The sequence below is a fragment of the Dipodomys spectabilis genome, unplaced genomic scaffold (assembly GCF_019054845.1).
Source record: "Dipodomys spectabilis isolate Male_0828 unplaced genomic scaffold, ASM1905484v1 ptg000541l, whole genome shotgun sequence".
Taxonomy (NCBI): Eukaryota; Metazoa; Chordata; class Mammalia; order Rodentia; family Heteromyidae; genus Dipodomys; species Dipodomys spectabilis.
The window spans coordinates 285,090-308,253 of record NW_024871218.1 but is presented as its reverse complement, the minus strand read 5'-3'; the positions used below and the strand labels follow the sequence as shown (position 1 = coordinate 308,253).

The 23,164-nt window shown below is 52.2% G+C and overlaps 1 protein-coding gene across 1 annotated transcript; it reads right to left on the bottom strand.

The window, feature by feature from the left end:
* Positions 1 to 3,956: 3,956 nt before the first annotated feature.
* Positions 3,957 to 22,743, bottom strand: Hmces (5-hydroxymethylcytosine binding, ES cell specific). The gene is made up of 7 exons (XM_042670340.1): positions 22,680 to 22,743; positions 21,236 to 21,431; positions 14,897 to 15,040; positions 11,537 to 11,662; positions 9,319 to 9,500; positions 7,594 to 7,786; positions 3,957 to 4,408 (listed from the first exon to the last, which is right to left on the bottom strand). The coding sequence occupies exons 2-7, from the start codon at positions 21,416 to 21,418 to the stop codon at positions 4,166 to 4,168; spliced, it is 1,071 nt and encodes a 356-aa protein (XP_042526274.1). The 5' UTR covers positions 21,419 to 21,431; positions 22,680 to 22,743; the 3' UTR covers positions 3,957 to 4,165.
* Between the last annotated feature and the right edge of the window lie 421 nt (positions 22,744 to 23,164).

Here is a 23,164-nt window from a genome sequence, read left to right as displayed (position 1 = left end):
ACAGCGCCCAGGCCCAGAGTTCAAGCCCCACAGCAGACCCAAAAAAAAAAAAAAAAAAGGAGCAAAGAAAGATTGGTGTGTGTGAGACAGAGCTGGTCTGGGTACTGTCCCTGGGCTTATTTTGCTCAAGAATAGCACTCTACCACTTGAGCCACAGCGCCACTCCCGGCTTTTTCTGTGTATGTGGTACTGAGGAACTGAACCCTGCACTTCATGCATGCAAGGCAAGCACTCTACCACTAAACCACCTTCCCAGCCCCCTACTTCTGGTTTTCTGGTGATTCATTGGAGGTAAGAGTCTCACAGACTTTCCTGCCCACACTGGCTTCAAATCACGATCCTCAGATCCTCAAATCTCCACCTCCTGAGTAGTTAGGATTACAGGTGTGAGCCACCAGTGCCTGGCAGAGATTTACTCACCTGCTAACAAACTAGCCTCATAAGCCACTTCAAGATCTCAGGCAGGCTTTGGGGAAAAACATTTATCTCCATCCGCACCCCAGTCTCCCACAGACACTGCCAGGACCACACGCCACTTGCAAGGTGGAAGGAGTAAGTCTTGAGGAGCTGATAAAAAGAGATCCCACATGGAAGGACTCCTCCACAGTCAGTCACTCCTGGCTGGATCCTCAGGACTGTGCCAGGCTGGGATGGGAGAGAGGGCCGCTGAGGATTCACACACAGGCAGGAGAGCCAGTCAACAGCATCCCAAGGGCGGTCAGAGCCCCGTCAGGGCCCAGGACAACAGGGCCAACCACATCCAGGAGGATTTTCTACTCCAGAGCCCACCATGGGTGTGGGTCTGGGGCAGGAAGGAGGGCTCCCCCCAGTTCCCAGGTTCCATGCAGAAGTACAGGTAGCAGAGATGCATCCTTGAGGCTGGGAATGTGGCTCAGTGATGGAGTACTTGCCTAGCATGCATAAAACCCTGGGTTCGATTCCTCCTTACCACATAAACAGAAAAGGCCAGAAGTGGTGCTGTAGCTCAAGTGATAGAGCCCTAACCTTGAGCAAGAACGCTCAGGGACAGTGCCTAGGCCTTAAGTTCGAGCCCCAGGACTGGCACAAAGAACAAACAAGCAAACAAAACCTAGAGGACAAGAGACAAAGCACTACGCTGATAAAGTGCATTACACATTGGCAAGATTCAAGTAACTCTAAAACAAGTGAAAATCTGAAACGCAATCTGACAGTAGTAAAGCTGGTGACTTAGAAAAGTTTCTGAGGACTGCATGTATGAAACCTGAACCTATAAGCAATATGTCGTTTCTTTTTTGGTCGGTCGTGGGGCCTGAACTCCAGGCCTGGGCGCTGTCCCTCAGCTCTTCAGCTCAAGGCTAGTGCTCTACCACTTGAGCCACAGCGCCACTTCTGGCTTTTTTTTTCCTGCTTATGTGGTGCTGAGGAATTGAACCCAGGGCCTCAGGCATGCAAGGCAAGCACTCTACCACTGAGCCACCTTCCCAGCCCTCTTATCTTTTGTCAGTTGTGGGCCTTGAACTTTGGGCCTGGGCACTGTCCCTCAGCTCTTCAGCTCAAGACTAGTGCTTTACCACTTGAGCCACAGCGCCACTTCTGGCTTTTTTTTTTCCTGCTTATGTGGTGCTGAGGAATCGAACCCAGGGCCTCAGGCATGTAAGGCAAGCGCTCTACCACTGAGCCATCTTCCCAGCCCAATATGTTCTTATATAGGAATGCATTTGCTGCAACATGATGCCTATCTAAAGTACAGCTCAGCTGTGTGCTGGTGGATCAGGCCAGTAATCCCGGATGTTTCAATAGGCTGAGACCTGAGTATCCTGATTCAACACCAACCCAGGCAGAAAAGTCCCTGCCCCTGAGTTTATTACCTACAGTTAGCAGCAAGAAGTTGGAGTGGAGGCATGGTTCAAGTATAAGGTAAATGAAGATTAGTCACACCTTTGAACACTTTTGTTTTGTGTTAAGACTCCACTGCCCTGGGCCCCTGTACTCCTGGGTCCACAGAGGCTGAGATCTGAGGATCGGGCTTCCAGTCAGGCAAGGCAGGGAAGTCCCCGAGGCTAACCAGCCAAGAGCAAGCATGGAGCTGTGCAACTCAAGTGGTAGAGCACCAGCCTCTAGCAAGAGAGCTGGAGGGGGCAGCTCAGGGCCGGAGCCAAGACCCCTAGAGTGCAGGACCCCCCGCAGGGCTCAGCCCCCTCAGCACAGCCCCTCCAGAGCTCAGCCCCACCAGAGTGCAGCCCCCCCAGAGTGCAGCCCCCCCAGGTCACAGTCCCCCCAGGGCACAGCCCCCCCCAGGGCGCAGCCACCCCAGGGTGCAGCCACCCCAGAGCGCAGCCCCCCCAGAGAACAGCCCCCCCAGAGCGCAGCCCCCCCAGGGCGCAGCCCCCCAGGGCACAGCCACCCCAGGTCACAGTCCCCGCAGGGCACAGCCCCCCCAGAGTGCAGCCCCCCCAGGGCGCAGCCCCCCCAGAGTGCAGCCCCCCCAGGGCGCAGCCCCCCCAGAGCGCAGCCCCTCCCAGCACGCAGCCCCCCCAGCGCGCAGCCACCCAGCACGCAGCCCCACCGTCCCCCCCAGGGTGCAGTGCCCCGGTGACCAAGAGGGAAACAAAGAGAAGCCATTCATGGACCATGCGAATAGGAAACCGAGTCGTCCCCATTCCACGGGCTAAGTCCGCGGGCGCCCGGGGCGGGGCCAGCGCGGGCGGGCCGGGGAGCGGGGCCGGAGAGGCGCCCTCTGATTGGCAGAAACCAGGATCCCTGATTTGCATAGTGCCTGAGGCCATAGCTCCCAGTTGGGGTGTGGGCGGGGAGTGGGGAGGGGCGGGGCCGGGAGGGGCGGGCAGGCCCACGGCGGCCGGGCCGGGCAGCGTCCCCCCCACCCCCCGCCTGTCCCCCTCCCCGCCCCGCGCGCAGGGCGCCCCCCACCCCCACCCCCGCCTGTCCCCCTCCCCGCCCCGCGCGCAGGGCGCCCCCCACCCCCACCCCCGCCTGTCCCCCTCCCCGCCCCGCGCGCAGGGCGCCCCCCACCCCCACCCCCCCCGCCTGTCCCCCGCAGGGCGCCCCCCACTCCCGCCTGTCCCCCTCCCCGGGCCCGCGTGCAGGACGCCCCTCACCCTCACCCCCCCCCCCCCCGCCTGTCCCCCTCCCCGCCCCGGGACGCTTGCAGGGCGCCCCCCCCCCCCCCCGCCTGTCCCCCTCCCCGCCCCGGGCTGGGCCTGGCTTGAACTCAGGACGGCGCTGTCCCTCAGCTTTCTGGCTCCAGGCCAGCGCTCCACGCCTTGGGCCAGAGCGCCCTTCCGGCTGCCCGCTGGCCCCGTCCTCAACCCCAGCCAAGGGCGGCCTGGGGCCCCCGGCGCCCAAAGCAGCCAGGGCCCTGCCTGGCCATCCACTCCAGGGCCAGCCTGACCCCAGGCCTGCGCGGCCAGTGAGGGGCCGACACCGGCCTCCCTAGCTGTGGGTGCTGGGATGCGTTTCCTCGGGTGTCACTGCAGATGTCACAAAAATGATCATCGCTCCCTCGACAGTGGGATTTGGTAGAGGCCACTGGGAAAGATGTCCTTCATATAGCAGCAGGTTGCACTAGTTGGGGAGGGCCGTCCCCCCCGGTAGAGGGGGGTGTGGTGGCGCACCACCCACCCACCCACGGGTGACCTCAGGCTCCCAGTGCACGGAGCACTCCCACTTCTGGCCACTAGGAAGTCTTGGTTTCTTTACCTGTGCTGGCTTTGAATCACAACCCTTCTGTCTAAGCTCCCTGAGTAGCTTGGATTCCAGACAGGAGTCACTGGGTCAGCCTGGTTCTACATGAAACCATTCAAGACACCCCCAAGTCCTGACTGAAGAGATGACATAAGGAGCCTCCACCTGGCCCCATTGTAGACCTTTCCTCACAAAGTCCACTGCCCCCCCAGACAATCCGCAGGATGACCCAGAATTCCCCCGCCAGCATCACCTAAAGGTGCAGACCAAGGTTTATCCAATGTACTTTATTCATAACAAAATACATGTAAGAACTTAAGTTTAAAAGACAGCAGGAGTCCTGGGGTTGAGAAAAAGAAGTTCTGCTAGCAGCACGGGATTGGACTCTCAGCAGGGAGGGCTTGGATGGAGAGTCCACCGGCTGCTCTCAGCAGTCCCCTTTGGGAATGGAGCAGGCCCAGCCTGGGTCTGTGAGAGTCTGTCACTGCCTGTGAGGTCGCTTGGCCTTGGGCTCCTCCTCCTTCTGCTCCTGCTTCAGCCATCGATCCAGGAGGCCTGCCCCACTGCCTCTCTTGGATGGCTGTGGGCTCTTCTGCAGGAACTGACTGGACCACTGAGGCACATCCAACTCTTTCTTCAAGAGGGCTTTGGGGGTTTCCTTTATGGGTGACTTTGTGACCAGCCACTGCATCAATTTCTGGCTACTACCACTTGCTTTGGGCTCCTAGGAAAGAGAGAAGTTTTTACCACCCACCCTGACCTTTTCAGGAAGACCGTCCAAAGAGCACAAAGAGACCTTAGGAACCAGCATTCAGCGTGCTCTAAGAACAAGAGTAGCCAGCAGAGAAGGCTGCAGACAATGAAAACAGCCTTAGAGAAATGAAGTAATTTACTGGAACCAAGTAGGAGCATGTAAGAAAACCAGAAGGCACTAGTGGCTCACACCTGTAATCCTAACTACTCAGGAGGCTAAGACCTGAGGATCGCAGTTCAAAGCCTGGTCAGGAAAGACTGAAACTCTTATCTCCAATAAACCACCAGAAAGCCAGAAATGGCACTGTGGCTCAAGTGGTAGAGTGTTTGTGTTGAGCTGAAGAGCTGAGGGACAGCACCCAGGCCCAGAGTTCAGGCCCCATGACCGACAAAAAAAGAAGGAAGGAAGGAAAGAAAGAAAGAGAAAACCAGCAGGCTCAGGACTGTAATCCCAGCTACTCAGGAGGTTGAGATCTGAGGATCATGGTTTGAAACCAGCTGAGGGGGTTAGGAATGTGGCTTAGTGGTAGAGTGCTTGCCTAGCATGCATGAAATCCTGGGTTCAATTCCTCAGTAACACATACACAGAAAAAGCCGGAGGTGGCACTGTGGCTCAACTGGTAGAGCGCTATCCTTGAGCAAAAGAAAAAGAAGCTCAGGACAGTGCCCAGGCCCAGAGTTCAAGCCCCAGTACCAAGAAAGAAACACACACACGCACACACACACAGAGGTTGGGCAGAAAAGTTCATGAGAATCTTATCTCCAAGGAACAACCAGACACACACACACACACACACACACACACACACACACACACACACACACACACACACACACACACACAGATTGGGCAGAAAAGTTCATGAGAATCTTATCTCCAAGGAACAACCAGACAGACAGACACACACACACACACACACACACACACACACACGCACGCACGCATGCACGCGCGCACACACACACACACACACACACACACAGGTTGGGCAGAAAAGTTCATGAGAATCTTATCTCCAAGGAACAACCAGAAAGCCACAAGAAACTGGGGGGGGGGTCGGCAGGGGCGCGGAGATGGGAGGGCAGGGATGGTAAGGGGAAACAAAGGAGGAAGCAACAATGCTTGCTAAGAAATGTACTCATTACTTTGCTCATGTAATTGTAACCCCTCTGTACGGTATTTTCACAATAAAAAATAAAAATAAATAAATAAAGGGCTGGGAAGGTGGCTCAGTGGTAGAGCGCTTGCCTTGCATGCCGGAGGCCCTGGGTTTGATTCCTCAGCACCATATAAGCAAAAAAAAAAAAGCCGGAAGTGGTGCTGTGGCTCAAGTGGTAGAGCGCTAGCCTTGAGCTGAAGAGCTGAGGGACAGCGCCCAGGCCCAGAGTTCAGGCCCCACGACCGGACCCAAAAAAAATTAAAAAATAAAAAAAACTAGGCAAGCGTGAAACGCCCTTCTGAGAAAAAAGGGTGAAAAAGTATGGCAGTGGGGCACTGACATTGATGAAAGTGAACTATGTACATAACTAGTGGGGGGATGGGAGGAGGGAATGGGGGAGAATGAGGGCGTGTACTCTTACCTGACACATGTAAATGTAACCCCTCTGTATTATCACCTCTATAATAGCCTTTTTTTTTTTTTTTTTTGGTCAGTTGTGGGGCCTGAACTCTGGGCCTGGCTGGGCGCTGTCCCTCAGCTCTTCAGCTCAAGGCTAGTGCTCTACCACTTGAGCTACAGCGCCACTTCCGGTTTTCTGGGTTTGTTTTTCTCGGTAGTGGGGCCTGAACTCTGGGCCTGGGCGCTGTCCCTCAGCAGTTCAGCTCAAAGCTAGCGCTCTACCACTTGAGCCACAGTGCCACTTCTGGCTTTTTCTGCTTATGTGGTACTGAGGAATCCAACCCAGGGCCTCATGCATGCAAGGCAAGCACTCTACCACTGAGCTGCCTTCCCAGCCACTTCCGGTTTTCTGGTGGTTTATTGGAGATAAGAGTCTTACAGACTTTCTTGTCCCGGCTGGCTTTGAACCATGATGCTCAATCTCAGCCTCCTGATTAGCTAGGATGACAGGCGTAAGCCACTGTCGCCTGGCTTAACAATAAATTCTAAAAAAAAAAAAAAAAAGGTTCAAGGCCCTTAGTTCAAGCCCAGAAATGGCACAGCAGAAAGAATACAAGTAAAAAAGAAAGCCAGGGAAATGTACGCTTCCACAGCCACCACAATCAGGGACCACAGGCATTTCCGTTCAGCAACGCCTATTCCAAGCAGAGGTTCTGGATTAACATCAGGCTGCCTCTCCAAAATATGACAGTGCAACCACGAATGCAAAGTGAATATATGTATTTACTTTTTTTTTTTGGGTGCCAGTCCTGGCACTTGCTCTCTCTGCTCAAGACCAGAGCTCTACCACTTGAGCCACAGCTCTACTTCCAGCTTTTAGGTTGTTAACTGGAGTCTCATGGACTTTTTTTTTTTTTTTTGCTGGAGCTGGCTTCAAATAGCAATCCTGCTGGGCACTGACGGTTCACACCTGTAATCCTAGCTATTGAGGAAGCTGAGATCTGAAGATTGTGGTTCGAAGCCAGCTTGCGCAGGAAAGCCCGTGAGACTTTTTCTGCCTGGGCTGGCTTTGAACCACTTTCCTCAGATCTCAACCTCCTAAGTAGCTAGGATTACAGGCATGAGCCACCAGCACTCCATTTCATGAGACTCTCAAATCCAATAAACTACCAAAAAAGCTGAAAGTGGAGCTGTGGTTCAAGCAGTAGAGTACTAGCCTTTAGCAAAAGAAGCTCAGAGTCAGTGCCCAGGCAGGCCCTGAGTTCAAGTCCCAGGGCCAGCACCAAAAAACAAAAAACCAATGGTGATCCTAAGATCTCAGCCTTCTAAGTAGCTGGAGTTACAGGAATGAGCCACCCACACCCAACTACATTTTCTTTTTTTGATGGGACCCAGGACCCTGAACATACTAGATAAGCGTTCAGCCATTGCAGTGGAGCAATGGAACCTTACTGTTAACATTTTGGGAGAGTTTTCCAGAGGCACAACTGCTCCGTTACTGTCTGCCTAAGGAGTGTGAGCATTTTGGGTAGTTCAAAGTGCTGACTGTGAAAGCTTGTCACCAAAGTCTTACAAGGGGACTAATAGCGCCCCCTACCTTTTTAACCATCAAGTTGACAGGAGCCAGACATTCAGGAGTATCGTTTCGAGAGTTGTTCACCACTGGAGAGACCGGGTGGAAAGTGATGTTCTCTGTGGGATGAATTAACTTCAGAGCTTCCTGAGATGAGACCTCACCAAAGTCGAGCCATTTGGAGACTGCTTCCTCTCCATCTAATATGGCAGGCATCCTAGCCAAGAGGTCAAGAGTGCCATTAGTGAGGGTAGAAAGACAGATTTCACTGATGCCTCCCTTGGTCATCTGAGGAGAAGCCGCACACTGTCTGTCACATGCCTCCCGAGGGCACAAGAGTCAACCCTGGGAGAGACAGGCATGTAGCTGTCTGGTCTTTTTGAGACAGGGTCTGGCTATGTTAGCCTAGGCTGTCCTCAAACTTGAAATGCTCAGCCTCAGCCTCCCAAGTTCTGAGACTATGTAGAGAAGGACCAGTATACATGACAAAAACTATCTCAAAAAAAGTTGGACCTTTCAGGACATCAGATACCACAGAATTAACTTCTTTTAATGATAATCGTGGTGGTTTCAAACAATTTTCCAAAGCTATCTTCAGTGAAGAAAGGCCACAAGTATATATGAAAATGGTATGAAAGGATGAAGGAGGTTACGCAGTAGATCAAATGTTTAAAACAAGTTGCTATGCTCTAAGCTACATACTGGTAGCTCACACCTATAATCCTATCTACCTAGGAGGGTGAGATGTGAGGATCAAGGTTCAAAGCCAGCCCGGGCAGAAAAGTCCATGAGACAAAATCATTCAGGAAAAGCTGGAAGTGTTGCTATGGCTCAAGTGCTAGAGCGCTAGCCTTGAACATAAAGAGGATCGGGGATAGCATCCAGACCTTGAGTTCCAAGCCCCAGGACTGGCAAAAAAACAAGTTTATGTTCTAGACTAATACAATGCAAATAGCTAATACTAGTATAACTAATACTAATACAAATAGCTTATACTTCCTGGCCAATGGTACAATTGATTTTAGGAGACACACACACAAACATCCACATTAACAGTTAAATGGTGTGTGTGTGTGCGTGTGCGCACGCATGTGCATGTGCACACATGTACCAGAACTAGGGCTCAACTGAACTCAGGGCCTAAAAACTGTCCCTTAGCCCTCTGCTCAAGCTGGAATGCTACTATTGAGCCAGAACTCTAGCTCAAACTCAAGTAGCTAGGACTACTTTAATGTATTTTTCTTTTGTGTGCTGGTACTATTTTTTAAAGGTACTTGTTTTCTGTTTGTTTTGTCGTGGTACAGGACACTGTCACTGAGCTTTTTTTTTCCCCTCAAGACTAGCATTTTACCACTGGAGCCACAGCTCCACTTACAAAAAACTTTTTGGTGGCTAAATGGAGGTAAGAGTCTCATAGGTCTAGGGATGTGACTTAGTGGTAAGAAGCTGCCTAACAAGCTCAAGGCCCCCAAGTTCAAACCCCAGTACAAAAAAAAAAAATAATAATAATAATAAAAATCTCCTGCTCGGGCTGGCTTCAAACTGCAATCCTCAGATTTCAGAGAGTCAGAGGTGCCAGTGGCTCATACTCCTGGAGACTCTAATCTCCAATTAACTACTCAAAAACCAGAAGTGGCATTGTGGCTCGTGGTAGAGCACTAGCTTTGAGCAGGAAGAGGCTCAAGGTTAGCACCCAGGCCGAGTTCAAGCCCCAAAACAACACAAATAAAAGCAGAGGAAGTGTCTTGCCTGTGGTGGATGTCGCTCAAGCCTCTGCAGGAGTCCACTGTGATGATGGTGTAGGAGTAGAGGAGGTCTCCCCCCTCCGGGGGCTCCCAGCAGTCAAAGATCCCTGCCATTGTCAGCAGCCTCCAATTGTCCCAGACCTTCTCCCAGTTCTCTGGGCTGCCTATCACACCACTGCTACCTGACTGGAACACATGGGAAGATTAGACACACTCAACAGCCCTCCCATAAGCACAGCAGGAGCTTCTTCAGACCACAAAGCAGTCATTTTAGAAATAATTCAGCCCATTCTCATTCCCTCTCTCTCTTTCTCTCTGTTGGTTATGGGGCTTAAACTCAGGGCCTGGATGCTGTCCCTAAGATTTTATGCTCAAGGCTAGTGCTCTATCACTGGAGCCTCAGCTCCACTTCCTTCTCTGGTGGTTAATTGGAGGTAAGTCTCAGGGACTTTCCTGCCCAGGCTGGCTTTGGACTGTGATCCTCAGATGTCAGCCTCCTGAGTAGCTGGGATTAGAAGTGTGAGTAACTAGTACCCAGCTTCAGCCCATTCTTTATCACTGATCCACTGTCATTAATAAAAAGGGGCTTGGTGGCAAATAGCTCTGAAGTTGAGGCTTACAGTTCCTAAACACCTTCCTCATTTGGCATTTTCGGGCCCACACAGGTAACTTGAACTCAAACCCCTGTTTGTAAAATGAAGGTCTCATGCAACCTACACCTCTGTGTAGGTTGCTGAAGCAGTCTTCTTCACAAAACTCTTCCCACCCCCTTTCTCACCAGGCCAACTTCTATACACCGTTGAAGCTTCCATTTAAAACCTGTAATATTGAAGGCTGAGAAATGCATTACTTATATTCCAACAGTAAGAAAAAAGCTAGGCAATTTACAAAATCATACATTTTTTTAAGGTTATATCAGTGATTTGAGATGCTGGTCAATCAACAAGACTGGAGCCTGAAGAAGAGCAGAGATAACCTCTCTGAAACAACACAAATACTAGTTTATTGATGGCAACAGAAGGAAAACACGGCTTCATACAAACAGTATAGAACTCTGATGTAATTATCAATATGTTAAAATTGTATCACGGGCAGTCTGAGAGTCTATAACCCCCAGGCACTGCAGAAATCAAGGGGTTTGTGTTGACTCACAGGGTCTCTGCAGACCTCATTAATGCTTAGAGAAAACAGGAGCAGACTGGGCTTCCAGGCTGTTGCTGTACAGCATGCATACAGAAGGAGGCCTTCCCTCATGATTTCTCTCCTGAGTACTTGTCTCTAGTTGCCAGGGAAACAGTGGAAGTTAAACCACGATCCTCAGATCTTAGCCTCTTAGGAAGCTAGGATTATAGGCGTGAGCCACTGGCACCCCATTTTTTTTTTTTTTTGGTCCAGTCCTGGGGCCTGAACTCTGGGCCTGGGCGCTGTCCCTCAGCTCTTCAGCTCAAGGCTAGCGCTCTACCACTTGAGCCACAGCACCACTTCCGGCTTTTTTCTTTTTGCTTATGTGGTGCTGAGGAATCGAACCCAGGGCCTCAGGCATGCAAGGCAAGCGCTCTACCACTGAGCTACCTTCCCAGCCCCCCCCTCTTTTTTTTTGAAACAGGTCTTACTACATAGCTCAGGCCAGCCTCAAAGTCAAGATTCTCCTGCCTCAGCCTTCTGATTTCTCAGATTATCAAATTACAAATTTGTGTTCACCATATGTCTTTATTATTGAAGAAATGTTTATGAGACATTTCTTTGGTCTTGGGGCTTCAACTCTGGACATGGGCGCTATCCTTGAGCTCTTCAGCCCAAGGCTAGTGCTCTACCACTTGAGCTACAGTGCTATTTCTGGTGGTTTACTGGAGATAAGAGTTTTAGGACTTTCCTGCCTGGGCTGGCTTTGAACTGCAATCCTCAGATCTCAGCTTCTTGAGTAGCTAGGATGACAGGTGTGAGCCACCAGCGCCCGGGAAAAATATTCTTCTTCATAGTCACATATCCCTTATGATGAGGTAGTTCTGAGAAATTCATCACTAGACAATTTCATTGTTGCATAACACCATAGGGTGTACTCACACAAACGCACACAGTACAGCCTCCCTACACCGCCAGGCTCAGGCACAGCCACGATACACATGCACTGTATCACTGACTGAAACAATTCATATAGCACATGACTGTGATATGTTTCCCTGTCCTTTCCAAAAATGCATTGTTAGTGCAGCTGCTAATACCTTTTCTGTCCTGACTTGGGGAAAGTAGATGAAGTATGGCTGCCTCTGGCTTGTTCCCTGACAGCGCTGCCACTCGTAGAATCCATCTGCTAAGACAACACAGCGTCGTCCCTTTCCCAGAGGTACCTGAGAAAGAAAGGCGATCATTATGTTTCATAGGGTTCTGTTGTATGTACCTGAGTTCAAAAAAAAAAATATATATATATATTATCAGGTTCAAAACAGTAATCCTTCTGTACATCACCTTTATAATACCTATAAAAAATTAAAAAAAAAAATCTCAGGTTCAAGGCTGGGGATGTCATTCTGTTTTTGTTTTTCCTGGTCCTGAGGTTTGAGGCCTGAGCTGCTTTTGTGCTCAAGGCTAGCACAGTACCCCTTCTGGCTTTTTCTGAGTGGTTCACTGGAGATAAGAATCTCATGGACTTTTCTACCCAGGCTGGCTTCAAACTATGATGCTCAGATCTCAGTCTTCTGGTGAGTCAGGCCTATAATCCTAGCTACTTGAGAAGCTGAGATCAGGAAGATCTCAGTTCGAAGCCAGCCCAGGCTTCGAGAGGTGTGGTGGCACACATCTATGACCCTAGTTATGACGGGGAGCCTCACAATAGGCAGATTGTCCCCAGCATGTGCTTGGACAGGCAGTGAGACTCTCCCCCCAAAATAACCACTGTAGGTGTGGCTCAGTAGGAAGAATGCATGCCTAGTAAGCATAAGGCCCCAAGTTCAAACCCTAGTACTACCAAAGTAAGTAAATATGTAAACAGAAATATTTACCGGAGTTGGAGTGTAGCAAGTATACAGCACTTGCCTAACATATACAACACACTAAGTTCAGTACCCAGGACCTCAAATATAAATTACTTTAACAATAATAAAAGCCGGGCACTGGTGGTTCATACCTATAATCCTAGCTCCAGGAGACTGAGATCTGGGGATAGCTGGTTAAAACTATCCCAGGCAAGAAAGTCCTGTGAAACTCTTATCTTCAATTAACCAGCAGAAAACCAGAAATGGTGCTATGACCCAAAGTGCTAGTCTTGAGGCCCAGGCCAGAGTTCAAGCCCCACAACTGACAAGACAAATAATAAAGACAGCAAGTAAATAAACTTTAGAGGCATAACTTGGACAGATATTTGTATACCCATATTTATAGCAGCATTATTCACAATTGTCAACAGGTGAGCTCAAAATGCATCCCCCCCCCCCAATTGATAAATGGATAACAAAAGGTGAATGAAACATTATTCAAACAAAATATTATTCAGAGCTGGGCGTCAGTGGCTCAAGCCTGCAATCCTAGCTACAGAAGAGGCTGAGAACTGAGGATCAGGGTTCAAAGCCAGCCTGGGCAGGAAAGTCCGTGAGACTCTTATTTCCAATTAACCACTAGAAAACCGGAAGTGGCGCTGTGGCTCAAGCGGTAGAGTGCTCGCCTTGAGCTGAAGAGCACAGGGACAGTGCCCAAGTCCAGAGTTCAAGCCTCATGACCGACAAAAAAAAAAATTCAGACATGAGAAGGAAAGTCTGATACATGCTACATAATGTAGATAAAACCTGAAGATATTTTTTTTAGTGAAGCAAAAGCCACAACATTTTACAATTCTATTTTGATGAGCTATCTAGAGCAGTTAAGTACATGGAGACAGAAAGTAGGATGGTAAGCTGGGTGCTAGTGGCTCACATCTGTCATCCTAGCTACTTGGCAGGCTAAGAGCTGAGGATCACAGTTCAAAATAAGCCCAGGAAGGAAAGTCCATAAGACTCTTATCTATAATAAACTACTCAGAAAAGCCAGAAGTGGAGCAGGCTCAAGTGGTAGAGTACTAGCCTTGAGCACAAAGAAGCTCAGGAACAGCTCCCAAGCCCTGAGTTCAAGCCCCAAGACCAGCAACAACAAAAATAAAATGAGCAAGTGCCAGCGGCTCAGGCTTGTAATCCTAGCTATCAGGAGGCTGAGCTCTCAGTTTGAAGCTAGCCCAGGCTGTGAAATCCGAGAGTCCTCTCCTGCTAAGTACTGGGACTTGAACTCAGCCTCACAGATTTCTCACTCAAGGTTGGCACTCTTATCATTTGAGCTAAACCTCCACTTCTGGCTTTCTGCTAGTTATTTGAAAATAGAAGTCTCCCTGATTTATCTGCTTGGGCTGGCTTTGACCCTTGATCCCTAGAGCTCAGCCTCCTGAGTAGTTAGGTTTACAGGTATGAGCTACATTAGCCTGGCTCTATGAGACTTTTTTCTCCATCTAATCAGCAAAATGCCAGATTGGAAGTGTGACTCAAATGACTTGTAGAGTGCCAGCTGTGAGCAAGAAAGCTGAGCAAGTTTGAGGCACCAGGACTACTACTACCAGCAGCAGCAGCAGCAACAAAACAAGAAAATACCCCAAACTTCAGGTCTAAGATGATCTTAAAGGAATTACCTTTCTTCCTTTTCTTCACTAGTGCTGGGATGGAATCTAAGACCCTGGAACACTAGGCAAGGACCTAGACTACCAAACTTCATCCTGAGAGAAGTTAATGTCTCCCCACTCAATCACACACATGTTGAAAGGCTGAAATAACGTGTATGCAAGTGACCAGTTCTTCTGTAACCAGTGGTACACACGGTAGCCATCTCTGAAGCTGGCTCCTAGCACACACACCCTGGGCCCTGCAGCCTCCTGTCCTGAACCAGACAGACAGCGGTAGGAGGAGGGATGCTGTGCGGAGGCCAGGTCACAGCTGTATAACCCTGTCTTACCTTCTCTGTGGTGACTGAGGCATACTGAAGCATATCTACCCAGATGCTTCAGGCTTGAGTACGTGGAAAGGCTTCCAGATGTTCTAGCCCAATTATGAGGCATGGGTAAAGAAGCCATCCTGGGCTGGGAAGGTGACTCAGTGGTAGAGCGCTTGCCTTGCATGCATGAGGTCCTGGGTTCGATTCTTCAGCACCACATAAGCAGAAAAAAAAGCCGGAAGTGGCGCTGTGGCTCAAGTGGTAGAGTGCTAGCCTTGAGCTGAAGAGCTGAGGGACAGCGCCCAGGCCCAGAGTTCAGGCCCCACGACCGGACCCAAAAAAAAAAAAAAAACAACAAACAAGCCGTCCTGACATCCACTTCCACCTGTCATCTGATTTACAAGCACATCAGAACTTCCAAAGACGTTGGTAGCTGAGCACAGCCAAGCCATAGAAGACAGCTGTTTGAAATCAATTTTGGCCTATTTGTCTGTTACTAAACAGAACAGTATTCAATATTATCAACTGGGAATATTCCTTGGGATCTTTCTTTATTTCTCAGGCATGCAAAGTACTCATTACAAACATGTGTGCACATGTGCGTTTGTGTAGAGAGAGAGAATGTGCCTTCCACCTACCTTGAATGATCGTTTCTCCATCATAGTGTCACTACGACAGTTGGTGGTGTTGAACTGCAGCTGAGAAGGGTCACCTTCTCTGAACCATGAAGGGACCAAGCCCCATCGCATGAGAGCAATGACCCGCTCTGACGAGTCTGAGTCCTGCCACAGAAAAGACGTTAATATCAAGAAGACCATCTGAAATTAAAAAAAGCAAACTTAGCACATGTACTACACTATCACTACTCTTGAAATGCAAAGACTACAAGATGATTCAATGGGAAAGGGTCATCTAGGCATGGGGCTCAGGCCTATAATCCCAGCACTAGAAAGGTAGAGGCAGAAGTAGTGCAAATTCAAAGACAGCCAGGGCTTACGTAAGACCCTATGTTAAAAACCAAACCACAGGGCTGGGAATGTGGCTTAGAGGTGGAATGCTTGCTTACCCCGTGTGAGACCTCAGTTCAATACCTCAAAACCACATAAACAGAAAAAGCCAGAAGTGGTGCTGTGGCTTAAGTGGTAGAGTACTGGCCTTGAGCAAAAGCAGCTCAAGGACAGTGCCCAAGTCTTGAGTTCAAGCCCAGGACTGACAAAAACAAAGAACAAAAAACCACAGCCTAGTACCAGTGGCTCTCGCCTATAATCCTTGCTACTTAGAAGGCTGAGATCTGAGAATTCTGGCACAAAGATAGTCCAAACAGACAAATCCAAGAGACTTTTTTTTTTTTGCTGGTCCTAGGGCTTGAACTCAGGGCCTGGGTGCTGTCCCTGAGCCTCTTTGTGCTGAAGGATAGCACTCTATTACTTGAGCCCAATTGTCACTTCTGGCTTTTTCTGAGTAGTTTATTGTAAATAAGAGTCTCACAGACTTTCCTGCCTGGGCTGGCTTCAAATCACGATCCTCAGATCTCAGCCTTCTCAACAACTACGATTACAGGCGTGAGTTATCAGCACCTGGCTTCAGAGACTGTTATCTCTAATTAAAGAGCTGAAGCTGGAAATGGAGACATGGCTCAAGTGGTAAAAGGCTAGCTGTGAGTGAAAAAATGAGGGCTCAAGGCCCCAGAGTACATTAGCAAGAAAAACAACAAACAAACAAGTAAGCTGGGTACTGGTGGCTCACTGCTGTCATCCTAGCTACTCAGGAGGCTGAGATCTGAGGATCTCGGAAGCCAGCCTGGGCAGAAAAGTCCGTGAGACTCTTAAACTCAAATAAACTACTCAGAAAATGTGGTACTCAAGTGGTAAAGTGCTAGCTTTGAGCACAAAGAATCTCAGGGACAGTACCCAGGCCCTGAGTTCAAGTCCCAGGACCAGCAAACAAAGTAAAACAAAGAAACAGAAAAAAAAAAAGGGAAGCCTAGTTAAAAAACAACTTTAAGCCCAGCACTGGTAGCTCACACCTATAATCCTAGCTACTCAGGAGGCTGAGATCTGAGGATCACCATTCAAAGCCAGGTTGGGCAAGAAAGTCCGAAAGACTCTTATCTCTGATTAACCACCAGAAAAAAAAAAAAAAAAAAACAAAAAAAAACTGGAAGTGGCTCTGTGGCTCACGTGGTAGAGCAACTGCCTTGAGCTGAAGAGCTGAGAGACAGAGCCTGGGCCCCAGAGTTCAAGCCCTAAGACCAACAATAAATAAATAGGGCTGGGAAGGTGGCTCAGTGGTAGAGTGCTTGCCTTGCATGCATGAGGCCCTGGGTTCGATTCCACAGCACGACATAAGCAGAAAAAGCTGGAAATAGGGCTGATGTTCAAGTGGTAGAGTGCTAGCCTTCAGCTGAAGAGCTGAGGGACAGTGCTCAGGCCCAGAGTTCAAGCCCTGCCCAACAACAACAACAAAAAGAAAGGAATCAACAATGGCAATATCTCAGAAAGATTTCCTTTTGTTTAAACACAACCCCTCCATTGTGCTCCTTATAAAATTCACCCTATTTCCTTCAGTATCCACTAATTCCCAATTCCCTTCACTCACACTCACACAAACATCCTTATTTGCAGAGGTTCCTACAATTTCCCTCTTTTTGTGGTGGCCCTCCTCGGGCTTGAATTCAAGCCTGGGCACTGTCCCTGCGCTTCATTTGCTCAAGGCTATCACTCTACCACTTGAGCCACAGCTCTACTTCTGGCCTTTTGATGGTTAATTGGAGATCAGACTTAGGGACTTTCCTGCCTGGGCTGGCTTCAAAGCAAGATCCTCAAATCTCAGCCTCCTGTGTAGTAAGGATTACAGCCGTGAACCACTGGCCGCTGGCCTATTGGTCTCTTTTAACTCAAGTGTGTTCACTGGACAATTGTAAACCAAATCCAAAGGTGAGAGCCAGGGACACAATATAGCTGAGAGGTCAAAATACTGAAAAAATTGCTTAGCATAAGTCATCTTTGCCACTGTCCTTAAGGTAGAAAATGAAAGAGGAAGTAATTTGCAAATCAGTGGTTTTCAATGCAAATTTGCAATCTATACTGGAGATGGCCGTTGGGATTTGGATGAATGAACTGCTGAAATGCTTCTAATTTTTAGGATTTACAGGTTTGAGAAAAAGTATCAAATTAAGAAACCAAGCAATTCTTTTTTCTTTTTTTGTCACTATTGGGAGCTTGAACTCAGAATCTTGGATTCTCAGCTTCCTTGCTCACAGCTGGTATTCTACCACTTAAGTCGCATCTCTAGTTTGGCTTTTTGCTGGTTAATTGGGAAATTAAGTCTCTCAGACTTTTCAGCCTAGGCTAGCTCTGAACTGGGATCCTTGTGTTCTCAGCTTACTGCCTAGTTAGGATTAATGCTTGAGCCATTAGCTACCTGAATAAACCCTAGCCATTGTAACAAAACTTATTACAGACCTACAGTCAAACACAACTTCAGCAAATCCATACCACTGACACAGTCTTGGGCTGTTTGGGAGACCAACTTTCTCTCCTCAAGGTTCCAATATCTTTTTATGGAGTGAGGAGACTGCTGGACCTGTCTCAAATGTCAATCACTTATATGGCAAGTCACAATCTTCCTGTATTTCTTATCAGGGGCTTGGACTCAGGGCCGGGGCGCTGTCCCTGAGTTTCTTTTGCTCAAGGCTGGCGCTCTTACCACTTGAGAACAGTACCACTTCCAGACTTTTCTGTTTATATGGAACTGAGGAATCGAACCCAGGGCCTCATGAGTGCTAAGGCAAGCGCTCTATCACTGAGCCACATTCCCAGCCCATGTTGTCTTTTTTTTTTTTTTTTTGGGTCCAGTTGTGGGGCCTGAACTCTGGGCCTGGGTGCTGTCCCTCAGCTCTTCAGCTCAAGGCTAGCGCTCTACCACTTGAGCCACAGCACCACTTCCGGCTTTTTTCTTTTTGCTTATGTGGTGCTGAGGAATTGAACCCAGGGCCTCAGGCATGCAAGGCAAGCGCTCTACCACTGAGCCACCTTCCCAGCCCCCATGTTGTCTTTTTCCAGTAAACAGTCACTAATTCTCCAGAGCTATTAAGGAAAGAACAAGGGCTAAAAAAGAATAAAACTAAAGCTGGGCACAGGTGGCTCACGCCTGTAATCATAGCTACTCAAGAGATCCTGAGATCTAAGGATCGAGGTTCAAAGCCAGCCCAGGCAGGAAAGTCCATGAGACTCTTATCTCCAAGGAACCACTCAGAAAACCGGAAGTGGCTCAAGTGGTAGAGCCTTAAGCTGAAGAGCTGAGGGACTGCACCCAGGCTGAGTTCAAGCCCCATGACCAACAAAATAAATAATAAAACTAATATGCTTAATCATTTTCTTCCTTTTTACTTTATAGCTTTCTTTCAATTATGTTCTTTTTTTCCTTTCCCTTGATTTCTCTTTTCCTTTCTTTGATTTTCTTCTCATTAAAAATGTTTAGGGGCTGGGAAGGTGGCTCAGTGGTAGAGTGCTTGCCTTGTATGCATGAGGCCCTGGGTTCGATTCCTCAGCACCACATAAGCAAAAAGCTGGAAGTGGCGCTGTAGCTCAAGTGGTAGAGTGCTTGCCTTGAGCTGAAGAGCTGAGGGACAGCCGCCAGGCCTAGAGTTCAGGCCCCACAACTGGACCCCCCCCAAAAAAATAAATAAAAATAAAAATGTTTAAATAGCCATGTGCTGGTGGCTCATGCCTGTAATCCTAGCTACTCAGGAGAGTGAGATCTGAGGGTTGCAGTTCAAAGGCAACCTGGGCAGGAAATTCCATGAGACTCATCTCCAATTAAGCACCAGAAAACCAGAAGTGGTGCTATGGCCCAAAGTAATAGAGTGCTAGCCTTGAGTGAAAAAGCTCAGGGACAGCGCCCAGGCCCTGAATTCAATATCCAGGACCAGCACACAAAACTAGTTTCAATAGGGAAGTAAGGTGTGTATCTGGTAAAAATGACTCAAGAAAAAACCATTTCATGTAAATGGCTTCAGTCAACCAAGAAGATTAATGTTGGGGTTAGGAGTGTAGCTCACCAACAGAGCGTGTGCTTACCATTTATGGAGCCATGAGTTCAATCACCAGAAAAAAAAAGTTATTTAAACTGTGATTCCTGGGCTGGGAAGGTGGTTCAGTGGTAGAGTGCTTGCCTTGCATGCATGAGGCCCTGAGTTCAATTCCTCAGCACCACATACACAGAAAAAGCAAGAGCTGAGGGACAGCGCCTAGGCCCAGAGTTCAGGCCCCATGACAGGCAAAAAAAAAAAAAAAAAGATTATTGGGCTGGGAAGGTGGCTCAGTGGTAGAGTGCTCACCTAGCATGCATGAAGCTCTGGGTTTGATTCCTCAGTACCACATACACAGAAAAAGCCAGAAGTAGCAATGTGGCACAAATGGTAGAGCAATAGCCTTGAACGAAAGAAGCTCAGCAACAGTGCCCAGGTCCTGAATTCAAGCCTCAAGACTGGCAAAAAATAAATAAAAAATTTAAAAGGGCTTGAGGGCTTGGAAAGTGGCTCAGTGGTAGAGCGCTTGCCTTGCATGCCTGAGGCCCTGTGTTCGATTCCTCAGCACCACATACGCAAAAAGAAAAAAGCCAGAAGTGGTGCTGTGGCTCAAGTGGTAGAGTGCTAGCCTTGAGCTGAAGAGCTGAGGGACAGTGCCCAGGCCCAGAGTTCAGGCCCCAGGACCGGACTCCCCCCACCCCCCCCAAAAAAAAAGAAAGAAAATTCCAGGAAATTCATCTTTCACCACCAAAAAGCTCAAAGTGGAGGTATGGCTCAAATGGTAACGTGCGCCTTGAGTAAAAAAGCCAAGCAAGAATGAATGGCCAGAGTTCAAGCCCCAGTACTGATACACATACAAAATTTAAAAACAAAAAAAATTTTTAGTGCCTGTCATGGGACCTGAACTCAGGTCCTAGGCTCTGGTGCTCAAGGCTAGCACTCTAGCATTTACTTGAACCTCATCTTCACTTCTGGTTTTTGTCTAATTAACCAGCAAAAAGTCAGAAGTAGAAGAATGGCTCAAGTGATGAGTGATAATCCTTGAGAAATTAAGGGACAGTGCTCAGGCCCTGAGTTCAGGCCCCAGTACTGGCACAAAAAAAGGGTTGGAGATGTGACTTAGAGGTAGAGCGCTTGCCTTGCATGCATGAAACCCTGGGTTCCATTCCTCTGCACTATATTAAAAAAAAAAAAAAATCCAGAAGTGATGCTGTGGCTTAAGTGGTAGGGCGCTAGCCTTGAGCAAATGAAGCTCAGCTGGAGTTCAAGCCCCCAGGACTGGGAGAAAAACAAACACAAAGGACCTAAAAAACCCTAAACAAAGTAGTTTTATTTTCTACATTTTTCTGCGTTGAGGTGGATTGACCCAGTTTTTTTTTTGTTGTTATTTTGTTTGTTATTTTGTGTGGGGCCTGAACTCTGGGCCTGGGCACTGTCCCTCAGCTCTTCAGCTCAAGGCAAGCACTCTACCACTTGAGACAGAGCAGTGCCACTTCCGGATTTTTCTGCTTATGTGGTGCTGAGGAATCGAACCCAGGGCCTCATGCATGCAAGGCAAGCGCTCTACCACTGAGCCACCTTCCCAGCCCATTGACCCAGTTTTGAGAATGAGAAGTGGGCACATTCCCAGAACTCTAGGCCTGGGACCCTAACTCCACTGGCACAGGACACTGAAGGGACCCTAACTGCCGAGGCTCGACAGCCGCCGTCTTTAAACGATGTGCTCACGCTCCCTGTAAGGCTGACACAGACTGGGCCTGTCTGAAGTAGCGACATGGATCGGCCGATTCTGCAGCGTGCGCATCTCCGGTCGGAGGGCGTTGCGGACAGCTCCGCGGGCGCCACGCACGGCGCTTCTCTACCGGGGCCAGGCTGCCGGCGGGCTGAGGCGGCCTCCCCCAGCCCCGCGGAGGCTCCAGGCGAGGCCGGGCCGGCCCGCGCTTACCTTCTCCAGGTGCAGTCGCGAGAGTAGCACGGGCCCGCGGGACCCAGGGCTCAGGTTGTAGGTCGGGCGGTACTTCTCTGGATCCCTCCACCGCGGGAGACGCCGCCGGCCCTGCCGGTCCCGGTAGGCGCAGGCTCTGGCCAGGGCCTCCCCGGGCAGGTGGCAGGATGTGCGCCCACACATGGTGCGGCGAGGCCTGCGGGCCCGCAACGGGTCAGGCGTGCGCCCCTTCAGCCGCGGCCCCGGCGGCGCCACGCCGGGCTCGGGGCTCCCGGGAAGCCGGGGGCTAGACGTGCGGCCTGAGGCCCGCGCCCGCCCCGGCCCCCGCCGCCTCAGGCCCCGCCCGCCCCGGCCCGCCCCGCCGCCTCAGGCCCCGCGCCCGCCCGGGCCCACCCCGCCGCCTCAGGCCCCGCGCCAGCCCGGGCCCACCCCGCCTCAGGCCCCGCGCCCGCCCCGGCCCCCGCCGCCTCAGGCCCCGCGCCCGCCCCGGCCCCCGCCGCCTCAGGCCCCGCGCCAGCCCCGGCCCCCGCCGCCTCAGGCCCCCGCCCGCCCCGGCCCGCCCCGCCGCCTCAGGCCCCGCGCCAGCCCCGGCCCCCGCCGCCTCAGGCCCCCGCCCGCCCCGGCCCACCCCGCCGCCTCAGGCCCCGCGCCCGCCCAGGCCCACCCCGCCGCCTCAGGCCCCCGCCCGCCCCGGCCCGCCCCGCCGCCTCAGGCCCCCGCCCGCCCCGGCCCGCCCCGCCGCCTCAGGCCCCGCGCCCGCCCGGGCCCACCCCGCCTCAGGCCCCCGCGCCCGCCCCGGCCCCCGCCCCGCCGCCTCAGGCCCCGCGCCCGCCCCGGCCCCCGCCGCCTCAGGCCCCGCGCCCGCCCCGGCCCCCGCCCCGCCGCCTCAGGCCCCCGCGCCCGCCCCGGCCCACCCCGCCGCCTCAGGCCCCGCGCCCGCCCCGGCCCACCCCGCCGCCTCAGGCCCCCGCGCCCGCCCCGGCCCGCCCCGCCGCCTCAGGCCCCCGCGCCCGCCCCGGCCCACCCCGCCGCCTCAGGCCCCGCGCCCGCCCCGGCCCACCCCGCCTCAGGCCCCGCGCCCGCCCCGGCCCACCCCGCCGCCTCAGGCCCCGCGCCCGCCCCGGCCCACCCCGCCGCCTCAGGCCCCGCGCCCGCCCCGGCCCACCCCGCCGCCTCAGGCCCCGCGCCCGCCCCGGCCCCCGCCGCCTCAGGCCCCGCGCCCGCCCCGGCCCACCCCGCCTCAGGCCCCGCGCCCGCCCCGGCCCCCGCCGCCTCAGGCCCCGCGCCCGCCCCGGCCCGCCCCGCCGCCTCAGGCCCCGCGCCCGCTCGGGCCCACCCCGCCGCCTCAGGCCCCGCGCCCGCCCCGGCCCCCGCCGCCTCAGGCCCCCGCCGCCCCGGCCCACCCCGCCGCCTCAGGCCCCCGCCCGCCCCGGCCGGCTCTCACCGGCGGCCCTCGCCCCGTGTCCGTCCTCGCTCGCGCGCGTCGGGGCGCCCGCGGCTCCTCGCGCTCCGCCCGCAGACGGGGCTCTGGCGCCGGCCCCGCCCCCGCACTGGCCCCAGGCCCCGCCCCCGCACTGGCCCCAGGCCCCGCCCCCGCACTGGCCCCAGGCCCCGCCCCCGCACTGGCCCCAGGCCCCGCCGCTTCCGGCCCCGCCCCGTAACGGCCCCGGGCCGTGCCACTTCCGGCCCCGCCCACAGGCCATCTCCAGCTCAGGGTGGATTCCCCAAGCTTCGCAGCCCGGGTTCAACTTCGGTGCCCCATTCCAACCCAGCCGGCAGCCCAGGGCGCGTCCACGGGGCGGGGCGCATCCGCCGTGCCGTGCCGACCGACCGACCGGCCCCCGTCGCCTCCCGGCGGCTGTCCCGGGCAGTTCCCAGGACCCCGACGCCCCCGGCGGCGCCCCCTGGGGCCTAGGCGCATGACCACCC